Source organism: Palaemon carinicauda, chromosome 4 (assembly GCF_036898095.1).
Source record: "Palaemon carinicauda isolate YSFRI2023 chromosome 4, ASM3689809v2, whole genome shotgun sequence".
NCBI lineage: Eukaryota > Metazoa > Arthropoda > Malacostraca > Decapoda > Palaemonidae > Palaemon > Palaemon carinicauda.
The window spans coordinates 76,590,742-76,604,611 of NC_090728.1; the positions used below are offsets into that span (position 1 = coordinate 76,590,742).

Below are 13,870 nucleotides of genomic sequence, written 5' to 3' on the forward strand. Positions count from 1 at the left end.
ATCACTATATCAAACACACTCGAGGTTGGTCTAACAATCATTATTATGTTAATAAGACAAAAAAATTGATCTGAGTAAAAAATAAACTGAAGTTACTCTCCGATCTTGCCGAAGTCCTTAAAGCTGATACCATAAAATAAACTTTATAAGTGCTTAGAAACCTATAATTATTTCAGAATAGATTCATCATGGAAAATTCAGAAAGTGGTCTTAATGCTTTGGAATGTAAACTTATGAGTGTTGAAGCATTTTGATGCCAAAAAAATACAAAATGCTACGCAGACCAATTTACATAAGGCAAATCAACATGTTGGAGCATCGCCTCTTTCGAATTCCTATTCAGAGAATGCAATGTGATAATGAGAACATTTAATGAACACAAAATATAATCAAAATATATAATTCATTTATAGGAGTTTTTAGTATGCATCTGCAAAACCTATTGTATTATAACTTTCTCTCTCTCTCTCTCTCTCTCTCTCTCTCTCTCTCTCTCTCTCTCTCTCTCTCTCTCTCTCTCCAATACACCTTTCCCCCCGTGAAAGTACTGTATTTTTGATGTAGCTATACTTTTTAGATCAAATAATAGCCAGGAAAAAAATTTATATTGGATTTATCATATTTGCTTAGACCTTTTGTGATCTTTACAAGATAAAGATTTAGCTTGTCACCGTCGAAAAGTCATATCACTGAAGCTGTCACAAGAGTACTTAATTACTGTAGACAAGGATGTTTAGTGACAAAACGTCTAACAAGGATAAGTAGGTCGACCTAACAGAGAGCGAAGTAGATATGACTATCAAATCAAGAGTAAGAAGCGTTATGTGTTCTGGGAGAAAGTAGCTCTACCTGCTACTACACTAAGTATCCTTATCTGTCTTCAAGGTATATATCGTAACCTGTGGCCACAGAATAGGTAGCCTTGCTCATTACAGTCATGTATACCAATAATTTTTTTTCAATAATTAAGTTGTCTAGCTTTTAAACGGGAACAGTTGATTGATCCGTTGGGAGAGTGAGAAGCCCTGGTTGTCATTGAAGCAGGTTCCAGAGAAATAAGAAGACTAACCTCTCCCTGGAATAGGTATCCATATCTGTTCATGAAACAGACAAAATAACTTCTGATTGAAATAAGTAGCCCAACATCTCACTGGAGCAGCTATATCTGTTCAGGGGTTAAGTGATTTCTCAATAGAGTATGTAGCATTACCTATCACAGGTGGAATAAGAATATTCCAAAGAGAAAAGAAGTCTATCAGTGCCAATTAGTTAGTTAGTATCATATAAAGATGTGGTACTTGAACTGATGATGTGTTGTTCTTTAAACATGTTCTCCAATATAAACATCGTGCAATAGATTGCAGTGCCACAGGCATGACCAACAACTCGTATATATCCCTGTCTCCATATCAAAATCTAAGTCTGCTATAATCATCAAGGCTCTTATTCAAACAACAACATATCTCTAAAAAGTGGTAGTGTCTACACGGGTATAACAGAATAAGAATAAAAGGGAAAATATTAAAATGTATGCTTTGTTACTTTACATCTAAAGGCTAAGTTTCTGATATTGGCTGCTGCACAGTATATATTCCTTATGCAGCAGTATCCAAAATTTTAAGTCTTGTGTATAGGCTAAACTATGAGCCTGATATAAGAAGTTTTCAAGCTGTATCAGTTGTTTCCAGAAAGTTATCCTTTATGTCATGTTCTGATAGACCTTGATGCTTATGGAGGTGTAGACCCAAATGGTATTTTTCCTTTGTTTTTTTTATAAAGACCACTGATTTTAGTAGCTCCTAATAAGTCTGTTATGTTTCGCAAGTCAGCAAGATGAGGTTCTTTTGGCACTGGTTGGAGAATTAGGTAAATGTGTTTGTGCTAGCTCCAGACCTGCTGATTCCCTCCCAATTTCCATAACCACCCTTTTATCTTAAAAGAAATGCTGAAGGTAATAATTTGTTCCCTAGTTTGCAGTTTGGCTTTTGCAAAGGTCTTGGGCAATGTGATGCCCTCCTCACAATTTCCAATGTTGTACATCAGTCCCTTGATTTTAGTCGGCAAGTTCATACGATCAGCTTTGATTTTAGTGCTGTCTCTGACTATGCTAATCATGAGTCCCTTGTTTCCAAATTCAAACGGATGAGAGTAGGTTTGCCTTTCCTTAGTATCATTATTGAATTTTTAAGTAATAGACCACACAAAGCAGTTGTTGATGGGCATCATAGTGACTATAGAAATTTAATATCTGGTGTTCCTCGGGGTAGTGTTCTTGGCCCATTACTTTTCATAATATATACACATGACATGTGGTTTGGTCTAGAAAACAAGCTCATTGCATATGTAGATGATGCTAATCTCTTTACATCAGTTCTATCTCCTGAATTTGGATCTGGGTTATGAATTTTCCAACGATTGAACTAGTGAATTAGTTGGAAAAGGATTTCCCCTGATTGGTCAGTCTCTACTTTGTAGACACGTGATCAGTGGTAACTTCGTTAGCTCCGCGCTAAGTATTGTCATTCAGCGTTGGACACTTCAAGTGTACAGTTACCACTTTACTTATGGAGGACGACATTATGTCACGTAGCGAAGACCAAATGGAACAACAAAACTCGGGCGGTATTGAACTTGTGCTACAACAGGTTTTAGAGCAGCTCAAGCAACAGAAGAGCGAGTTGAACCATTTGCGAGAGGAAGTGAAAGACAGTAACGTTTCTGTTAAATCTGAGGTCACCAAGTTGTTGGAGAAAGAACTCACGTGGAAACGTGAAGGTAACAAGCAGCAATATAATTTCAACTGTGACATTGATCAAGACTGTGTTCAGGCTTTGTGGGCTATTACCAACAATAAATTTGATTATGCTACAAATTTGCTAAAGGACTGCTCAGAAAAAATAAAAAAACGCAATAAACTTATACGCATTGCTGACACCTCGGAGGCAGGGTGGGATACAGTGAAATTATACGAAACGAATCCAGTCGCTAGTGACAGCGAAGATGAGTCCAGGATTAACAAAGCAGAAAACAGAGCTCTCAAGAAGAGGAAACAGGCAGTTACGAAAAGAGAAGCATCGAAAAAGCGTTCCCAAATTCCTACTGCCGGGCCTCTTATTTATCCTGGTCAGTTTAGTTCATCTCAGTCGTGGATGAGTCCAACTTTTGGAACGGGAGACAGTCATAATTTTCCAGGACCATCGGGTAATTTTCGTGCCTTCGGTGGAAGGAAAGGACCGTCGGGGTGCTGTTTCTCCTGTGGGAGCTTCCAACACTACAGAAAAGACTGTCCGCTCAACAAGTTCAACCAGTCGGGCGAGTTCAGCAGCAAACCTCAATAAATTAACAGATGAGTATGATTCTATTTTTAGTAACGGTGTTAATGATAATTTCACTACTGATTACTTTGAATATGAGTCAGGTCGTAAACAAATTATTGTGAAAGGAAGATTAAGAGACAATTTGAAATTTTGGAAAGACATTGGATCTAGTAACTTTATTATAGACATAATAGAAAATGGATACAGGCTACCGTTTTATTCTAAACCACGGTTGGCACAGTTAGATAACAACCTTTCTGCAAAGAAAGAACCAATTTTTGTTGAGGAGGCTATTTCGAACTTATTGGATAGGGGATTAGTTGAAAAATGTATAGAGCCGCCATATATTGTAAATCCTTTGACAGTTTCTATTCAAGCCGAGGGAAAAAAGAGATTGATATTAGATCTCAGGATAGTTAACCAACATTTATGGAAACAATCCATAAAGTATGAAGATCTAAGGTTAGTTTTAGAATATTTAAAACCAAATTCTTTCACATTTAAGTTTGATATTCATAGCGCCTATCATTTTGTTTCAATTTATCCTCCGCATACTGATTACCTGGGCTTTGCATGGCAAAACAAACAGGGTGAAAAACAATTTTTTAAATTTTTAGTACTACCGTTTGGAATTTCAACTGCACCATATTGTTTTGTTAAATTAACAAGGCCTCTTATCTCCAAATGGAGAGGTGAAGGAAAAAAAGGTTATGTTATTTCTAGACGATGGCTTTGGTTGTAATGATACATACGATCTTTGTTTAGAAATGGCCAATTCTATCAAAAATGATCTGATTGCCTCTGGTTTTGTTCCAAATGTTGAGAAATCTCAGTGGGAGCCAGTACAAAAAATAGAGTTTCTAGGGGCATGTTTAGATTCTAAGGACTTTACTATTTCCATACCTAAAAAGAGAATCGATAAAGCTGTGAACACTATGTTAGAGATTGAAAATAGTATTAGACAACATAGGCGAGTTCATGTTAAAAAAGTTGCCAGTTTTGTAGGGCAGGTTATTTCTATGTCAATTGTTGTTGGTAATTTGTGCCAGTTCATGACAAGATATTTGAGCATCGATATTTCTTTAGCACCAAATTGGTCATATTTCATAAAGTTATCTACTCAGAGTTTGGAACAGTTATCGTTTTGGAAGAAAAATTTGACCGAAATCAATTGTAGGCATCTGAATCACAATCCTTCTTACACCAAAATTATTTATACTGATGCAAGTACAATAGGTTATTCTGGATATGAAGTGAATACACCAAATGGCATGGTTCATGGGGCTTGGGGCATTGAGGAGGCTGTGAAGTCTTCTACTTGGAGGGAACTTATGGCAGTATTTAAAGTGCTTAAAGCTTTAAGCATCGTTCTTGCTTCGAACAGGGTTAAGTGGTTCACAGACAACCAAGGTGTTTGTAGCATTATTGAAAAAGGATCAATGAAAACAGAATTACAAGATCTTGCTTTCAAAATTCATTCTTTTTGTGTTAAATATTCAATTATTGTAGATATTCAGTGGATTCCCAGGGAAAAGAACCAAATTGCAGATTACCTTTCTAAAATAATAGAAAGAGATGATTGGGGGTTATCTCCCTTTATAATTAATCTCATTATTGACAAATGGGGTACAATTGATATTGATTGGTTTGCTTCTCCTCACAATGCCAAGCTACCTGTATTTTATAGTAGATTCTGGAATGAGTTTTGTGCAGGGGTTGATGCATTTAGTGCAAATTGGAATGAAAAATTTGGTCTTTTTGTACCACCTGTTACACTTTTAACTAGAGTACTCTCAAAAATGTTGAAAGAAAATGCAAGAGGAATCATAGTTATTCCTGTATGGAAATCTGCTCCATTCTGGCCTCTCTTATGGAAGGGCAATAATTTTATTGAGTGTGTTGTGGACTGCATGGATCTGCCCACAAAGAAAGAATATTATGTGACATGTAGAAATGGTGCAGGGATTTTTGGAAATGAGGACCTGTCATTTAGAATGTTAGCATTAAAAATTATATGTTAAATCTGTTTCACCATTGTGAATGGTTAATGCTTTTACAAATGTTGTATTTGTTGGCGTGGCTGCCATTATAATTGCTAGACGGAGGAGTTGAGTGGTTTGCCCGTCTTGGCTGACAAGCAATTATAATATGTGATAAGATGGTAGAAGTAAATTGGAAGATTTTCTTTGTATAATATTGTTACATGAAGAAATGTATGCTAACTATTTGTTCTTCTCTAAATATGCTTTTCCAGTGTTTCTCTGATGATATTGAAGAGTTACCAGAAGTGCTGGCTGAGAAGGTGCCGCTTATCCCGGAACTACTGGTGTCAGCCCGAGCAGATAGTACCACAAAAAGTTATATGAACGCTTTTCAAAGATGGAGGTTTTGGGCATCTAGTAATTCCGTTGGAGAAGAGGACATCTTGCCGGCTAAGCCTTTTATATTTGCATTATATTTGTGTTCACTTGTCCAGAGTGCAAGTACTCCAAGTCCTGTGACTAAAGCATTTTACAGTGTAAAATATGTTCATGATTTATATGGACTGAAATCCCCTACAGAATCTACTCTTGTTAAGAATCTACTGGAGGCAGCCAAAAGAAGGCTTTCTCATTCAGTTGTAAGGAAGGAACCTATTACTTCAAAAATACTCGGTGACATGTATGATAGATTATTTCAAGTTGGAAATGTAAAAAACCAGAGAACTATTTGTGCTTGTCTTTTAGCTTATGCAGGGTTTCTCCGAAGTTCTGAACTGTTAAATATAAAATACTCGGATGTTGTCATAGATTCTTCACATTTATGTATATTCATAGAGTTTAGTAAAACTGATCAGTACAGAGACGGTGCCTGGGTTGTAATAGCCAGGACAGGTACCAGATTGTGTCCAGTAAGTAATCTGGAAAAATATATTTCATGGACAGGTTTGTCTGTTTCTTATTATAATGCTTATATATTTTCTAGAATTGTGTTCGAAAATAATACGTATCATTTAAGAAATATTGGTAAGCATATCTCATATACTACATTAAGAGGGTTGTTTATTGAAGCATTTTCACCACATGTTAAAGATATTTCTAAATATGGTTTTCATTCTTTGCGTGCAGGTGGAGCAACTTCGGCTGCAAATAATGGTATTAAGGATAGGCTATTTAAAAGGCATGGAAGGTGGAAGAGTGATAAAGCCAAAGATGGCTATATCAAAGATTCTCTTAAAGAAAGACTTTTAGTATCACAAACATTGGGTATCTAATTTGATTTCATATGGGATTAAACGGTCAGATACATTATCACTTATTATTATTATTTTGATCTGGTACTCATTCTAAATTTCCCCGTTCTTTTAGATTCAGCAATGTCCAAGCGCTCCTATTCATATTAATAAATTGTTAATTGAGTATTTGTTTATTTGTTGTCCTAAAGTAGGGACGGTGAGGTCAGGGGAAATGAATTTTCCAACGATTGAACTAGTGAATTAGTTGGAAAAGGATTTCCCCTGATTGGTCAGTCTCTACTTTGTAGACACGTGATCAGTGGTAACTTCGTTAGCTCCGCGCTAAGTATTGTCATTCAGCGTTGGACACTTCAAGTGTACAGTTACCACTTTACTTTTTATTTTAGGAAATTAATTTCCGTTAGAACCAGATCAGAAATATAACAGTAATTTTATGTAAATGTGTCGAGATTCAACTAGAAATAAATACATTGTATTGTTTAAACATTCGTGGTTTAAGAACAAGATTGATTGATGTTAAGTTTGTGTTTATTTTGTATATGTAGTGAAATATTGGTGTTTGAAATGTACACAGCAATGTCCAAGCGCTCCTATCAGCAATGTCCAAGCGCTCCTATTCATATTAATAAATTGTTAATTGAGTATTTGTTTATTTGTTGTCCTAAAGTAGGGACGGTGAGGTCAGGGGAAAGCTGAATCCCTTTATAGAGATCTTGCTAAAATTAGTACATGGTTTCGAAATTATGGGCATGGAGTTGAATTTCAACAAAGAAATATGATTGTAAGTAGGGCGAGGACAGTGGCTCCTCAACATCCGGATCTCAACATTGATAAAGTTTCTTTAACTCTGTATGATTCTTTAGCGATTTTAGGTGTAACTCTTGATAGAAACTTTACTTTTGAGAAACACATTCGGTTTGTCTTCTACAATTACACAAACAAAAAAATAACTCATTGAGAAAGTCTTTCAAGAAGAAATGTTTTAATTCTTTCATTCTACCTTGTTTTGAGTATTGTTCTCCTATCTGGACCTCTGTTGGACAGGAACTTACGGTCTATTAAATTTCTTATTCCTCATCTCTAGAATTGTCATTCAGTAAGCTCTTTGTGCATGTTGTATGAGAATTTTTATAATTCTGCCATCCTTTCCATTCAGATCTCCCCATCCTGTACCATCCTGTGCTGTATGTAGTGCTAGGTATGCAGTTAATTCTAACTTTTATGCCTTCACCATCATAAGGCTCAATACTACACAGTATTCTAGAAGTTCTACTCCAGCTATGACTAGATTGTGTGATGATCTTCCTAATTTTGCAGTTGAATCGGTGGAACTTCAGAAGTACAAATTTGCTGCAAATTTTTTTTTTTTTTCTGTTAAACAGTTTTACATGAAATCATCTTCATAGTTTATATATGACATCTATTTATTGTTATTACTTAATATTGTATATCTTTTATAGATTACTATTCATATATAGTTTATTCATTTCTTTATTTCCTTTCCTCACTACGCTACTTGCCCTGTTGGAGCCCTAGGGCTTGTAGCATCCTGCTTTTCCAACTAGGGTTGTAGCTTAGCAAATGATAATAATAATAATAATAATAATAATAATAATAATAATAATAATAATAATAATAATAAAAATAACCATCCTCATCATCATTCTCATCATCATCATCCTACAATGTACAACAACAAGGATAAGGATAGGGAAGTGGGGAATAAGGGATAAGGAATTGTACCCCTGGATACAATCCAGTTTATATCCCTAAGGCAGGTACTCGGGAAGGGAAGGAGTAAGGGAAAAGGGAAAAAAAGAAGTACAGGAAGAGAGTAAAAGAGAGAGGCAGACCCTTGTGCAATGTTAGGTTGATTAAGGGGCCACCTGATAGGCAGCCGAATCCTTGATAGTGTTAGAGAATGGATGACATTTAAACAACTAAAATTAAATGAGAACAAAACTGAATTCATGGTGGTGAGTAAGAGAAACAGCGTGAGAAGCTTGTGTGATATTCAAATGAACATAAATAATGACTCAGTGCCGATATCTAGTAAAGTTCGAGATCTAGGTGTATTTCTTGACTGTAACCTGTCTCTGAATGCCTAAATAAGTAATGTAATAAAAAGTGCTGGTTATCATTTAAGAAATATTGCGTTTATAAAAAAGTACCTGGATGAAAATTCTGTAAAAGAAACTTGTGATAAACTGTGTTATTACCAGGATTGACTACTGCAACTCCATCTATTACAATTTACCAAAAGTGCATCTTAAAAAATTACAAAACATGATAAACAGAGGAGCAAGACTGATAAAAGGTGTCCCACCTACAGAAAGGATCACCCCTATACTAATTGATTTACACTGGCTGCTGATTAAAGCGAGAATTGAATTTGAAATATGTACAATAACCCACCAAGTTATCAGAACCAGTCGTCCAAAATACTTAAGAGAATTGCTACATATTGCGCAGCCAACAAATCGTGTCGACACGAGAATAGTTACAGATGGTTTCAAACTATTTGAGCCTAGATATATATATTTCTACTGCAGGTTCCAGAGCCTTTAAGTATGTGGCCCGAGACTATATAATAAGCTCTCGCGAGACATCCCAATGATTGAAGACATTAAGGTTTTCAAGAGGAATCTGAAGACTTTCTTACTTCATGAGTCGTATAACAGTGACGATTTAACAGTAAATGAACAATACGCGATATGAAACGTTAAATACTCTGAACGAACAAGGTAAAACGACAGTGGAGGTCCTGTAGAGAGTGGGGTTCCCCTGCTGTATGGGACCGGAAAAGCTGCCGTCAAAGTAAAGTAAGTAAGTAGATGTGCAACAACCAAGCTGAATATTTCAAAATAATTAGGCAGAAAATGTCATTACATGGTGATGTGAAGAAAATTGAATAGGAAGGCCAAGTATCACATATTCTATTGAAATTTGGCGATGAAGGGCTTCATAGAGATAATGCATGAACATTAAGTGATAGGGGAGAAGGATCCAGATGTTATTTTTAACAAATTTTGCTGAACAATTAGAGCCTTCACAAAATGTTCGTGTATGCAGACTAAAGCTCACGCAATATAAACCAAAATTAGATGAATTCCTTGGTGTTTCGTAAATCGCTGTAAGTTTCTTGCACTGAAATGTGACTTCAGAAAATGACTCAAGCAAGAGGCTACTAGAGTTGATAATGGCAAGTACGCAGATAGCGGATTACCAGAAAGAGCTTTTGCACAAAGATAAAGAACCAGTGAAGCTTGGCAGGGATCATGAAGCTACGTATTCTAAATAAAATGGTAATGTTATTTAAAGGTAGAATAATGCATAAGGGAAAATCCCAAAGTGAGAATTTGTGCTTTAATTGTGGTAGAGTACCTTTTTTAAGAAAAATTTTTTGTCCTGCATATAGCACAGTGTGCAGTGTTTGTGGCAGACCCAATCATTGGGCAAATGTTTGCAAGTTTAAGCCCACTAGTTGAATGCAAAGTAGAGAAGACAATGGCGTTCAGCATAGGAATAGATCCCATTCTAGAAATAGATATCAGATCAGAATAGTCCTAGTAAAAAATTGAAACTCTCGGGAAATGAGGTAAATTTTCAAAATGTACAGGAAATGTGTGAACATTTTTTATCTTATAACTACAGTAACTGTATTCAAACTTCTAATAAATAACAATTCCAACAATAATATTTAGTAATGTGATTGTTCTTGATATACAGTATGCATAAATAGTGTAGATCGTGATGAAGCATTTGTAAAATTTAACATTAAACTTCCCAACAGACACAGTGTTCATGATTTTAAACTAAAAACTGATACAGACGCACAAGCCAATATTTTACCCTTATGAACATTTAGGCGGATGTATCATGAAATGTTAACTGTTGAAGGATATTCCAGGACTGAAATTTGTAACAAAACACCATATGTAAGACTAACTGCATAAAAAGAAACTAAGACTGACTGTAACTGAGAACGAAGTTTTATTTGTAAATATCAGAATTCAGATGGGCTGATACTACATTTTACATTGTAGACGTCAAAAGACCTGCTGTGATATCCTAAAAATAGTCATTCCTAATTGTACTATTCAGAGGAATGGTACCGAGCTTCAACCTATAAGCAATGTTGATGCTTTAAAGAATTTATACATTAATCAGTTATTATTATTATTATTATTATTATTATTATTATTATTATTATTGCTGTTACTATTATCATTATACTAGCTAGGATAAAACCCTAGTTGGAAAATCAGGTTACTATAAGCCCAAGGGCTCCAACAGGGAAAAATAGCCCAATAAGGAAAGATAATAAGGAAATAAATAAACTATTATAAGGACTGAAAAATTAAAATAAGATATTTCAAGAACAGTAACAACATTAAAACAGATCTTTCATGTATAAACTATAAAAAGACTTATGTCAGCCTGTTCAACATAAAAACATTTGCTGCAAGTTTGAAATTTTGAAGTTCTTCTGATTCAACTATCCGATTACGAAGATCATTCCACAACTTGATCACATCTGGAATAAAACTTCTAAAATAGTGTGTATACAGAGTTAAGGAAACATTATCAATGCTGAGATCCAGATGTTGAGGAGCAGCTGTCCTTGATCTACTTACAATCATACTTTGAGTTTTGTTGGGATTCAACTTCATGCACCATAACTTACCTCCATGCACTAATTTTTAGCTAGATTTCTATTAAGGGATTCAGCAACCCCAAATCTACATTCAGGAGATGGAATTGATGTAAAGAGAGTAGTATCGTCTGCATATGCAACAAGCTTGTTTTCTAGGCCAAACCACATGTCACGTGCATATAGTAAGAAAAATAATGGGGCAAGAACACTACCCTGAGGAACACCAGATATCACATTCCTACTCTTACCATGGTCCCCATCAACAACAACTCTTTGCGATCTATTCATTAAAATTTCAATAATGATGCTGAGAAAAGACCCACCCACTCCCAACTGTTAGAGTTTGAAAACAAGAGCCTCATGATTAACACTGTTAAAAGCAGCACTAAAATCAAGGCCAATCATTCGAACTTCCTGACCACAGTCAAGGGATTTCTGTATAGCATTGGAGATTGTAAGAAGGGCATCACATGCTCCAAGGCCTTTACGAAAGCCAAATTCCAACCTAAGGAACTAATGATTACCTTCAGCAAACCTATTTAGACGTGTTGCTAAAAGACGTTAAAAAAAAGCTTCAAATAATACGGAAGTTATGGATTTTGGGCGGTAATCAGTTGGACTTGAGCTACCACAAACACATTTATATAGAATAGGTCCCTTTTCCAGTAAAGCAAAATTGATTGTAGATGAGAAAGTTACTCCAAAAGTTAATGCTCCACATAAACCCCTATTGCTCTAAATGATAAGATTAAATGTAAATTACATTACATGGACAAAAAATAATTCATAAAGTAATAGAACCAGCCGGAGGGGTATGAAGTCTTGCTTACTCACACGAGCAATATGATACATTAAGAATTTGCCTAGACCCCAAATACTTCAGTCAAGCATTGAAGGGTCCTTATCATAAAATTCCTGCTATAAAAGAACTTGTTTTTTTTTGTATTCAGAGGTGCTATTTTTCTTAACTTAATCCAAAATCAGGCTATTAGTCTGTGCAGTTAGATTCTGATTCCCAGTTATTAACTATGTTCCAATCACCATTTGGACGTTACTATTTTTGAACGTCGTCGCTTTTGTTCATAATGTGAGTCATAAGACATATTTCAAATGAAACTGGATCAAAATTTTGACCTGGTGGAAGAGGTTGTAGAGGTGGCAAATGATATAGCCATCTTTGAACCGAATGAGAGTGAACATGAAGAAATTTTACATAATCTTATGAAAGTAGATAATAACGAAGGCATTCTGTTCAATTGCAGTAAATGCATACTCAATACTAAACAGTAAAATTCCTTGGAACAATATAATCAGAGTGGAGCGCACCCAGACCCAACGAAAGTAAATGACCAAAAGGAAATGGCAGTACCAAGCCAACCCCCCCCCTCCCCCACCCCACCCCCCACCCCCCAAAAAAAAAGTTATAAGTATTTCTAGGAAAGTTTGTTGTTTGTTCCCATTCATACCAAACTATGTTCTAAGACCTTGTCTTAGAAAATTATTAAAGAATGGCTCATCTTATAAAAGGCTATAGGGTGGAAGCTGTTACTATGATTGCTAATCTTATGTCCTGACTTAGGCCTTAACGGCATTAATGTATTTTTTATAGTTTAGTGAATAAAGAGATACTGTAAGGGGAAGAGATTCTCTTTTATATGCTATTGGAAAATATCTTATGGTAAAAGAGCCTTGGCTATGACCATTATTTTATTCTTGAAAACAGGAATTATTCACAAGAAGTGAAATAAGATGAACATCGTGAATATGAAATAAAGGTGCAGCGATTCCGTTGACCTGAACATCCTGGGAAACAGAAGCTTTGAGAAATGAAAGAAAGATTTTCTAGATTTGATGAGGGGCTGTTTGAATTGGGGTGCGGGGTGAAACTATAGTCTGAAACCTAAAAAAAACTATAGGCTAATTGAAAGGTCCGTTAAAATAATTGCAAGAATTGCTTAACAATCTGGAAGAAACCTTAATCACTGATGTTGATACAAAAAGTGGCATTTAATACAGATTTTTCAAAATTTCAACTCTTGGAAGATGGCGACTCCAGAATACTCAGCAGTTTGCCTAACAAAACATATACAGTAGATGACGAAATGCAATTCATGAACAAATTAACATAGCTGGCAATGTTTGGAGAACTGTTCAAACTGCAAAGGACCATTACCGAGAAAACAAAAGAAGATAAAGTTCACAGTGAATGTCTGAATAATGTGTTAACATTTGAAATTGAGTGAGTAGAATTGTGGGTGGAAATAGATGAATTTTTTTAACCAACAATAAACCAAATAGATACAAGATATGAAGCGAGAATTTGTGGACACTGTGATAAACTATTTAGAAATAAGGCTACAAATATTTCTCATCCAAAAAACTTCCACAAGAAATAGAATTTTAGTACACAAACGTCAAAGGAAACATATGAAAAAAAGTCATACGGATGAAACTTCGAAAACTTATAACAATAATCGAAAAGAATGTAGAGATAAAACAAGATGTTACTAATTACCATGATAATTTCTAAAAAACCGGAAAATTCCTATCTAGACAAAAGGACAACATTTTGAGATTTATTGCTATCAGTTAAAACTCTAGGACTTCCGAACCACTATTCCTTCAATTAAAAAATATTTTGAACTATTAGACAGCTTAAAG

The 13,870-nt window shown here is 35.2% G+C and overlaps 1 protein-coding gene across 1 annotated transcript; it reads left to right on the forward strand.

Annotated features, from left to right (window-relative positions):
* Positions 1–4,084: 4,084 nt before the first annotated feature.
* LOC137639517 (uncharacterized) lies at positions 4,085–6,570 on the forward strand. The gene is made up of 3 exons (XM_068371786.1): positions 4,085–5,155; positions 5,572–5,800; positions 6,425–6,570. The coding sequence occupies exons 1-3, from the start codon at positions 4,085–4,087 to the stop codon at positions 6,568–6,570; spliced, it is 1,446 nt and encodes a 481-aa protein (XP_068227887.1).
* The last annotated feature ends 7,300 nt before the right edge of the window (positions 6,571–13,870 follow it).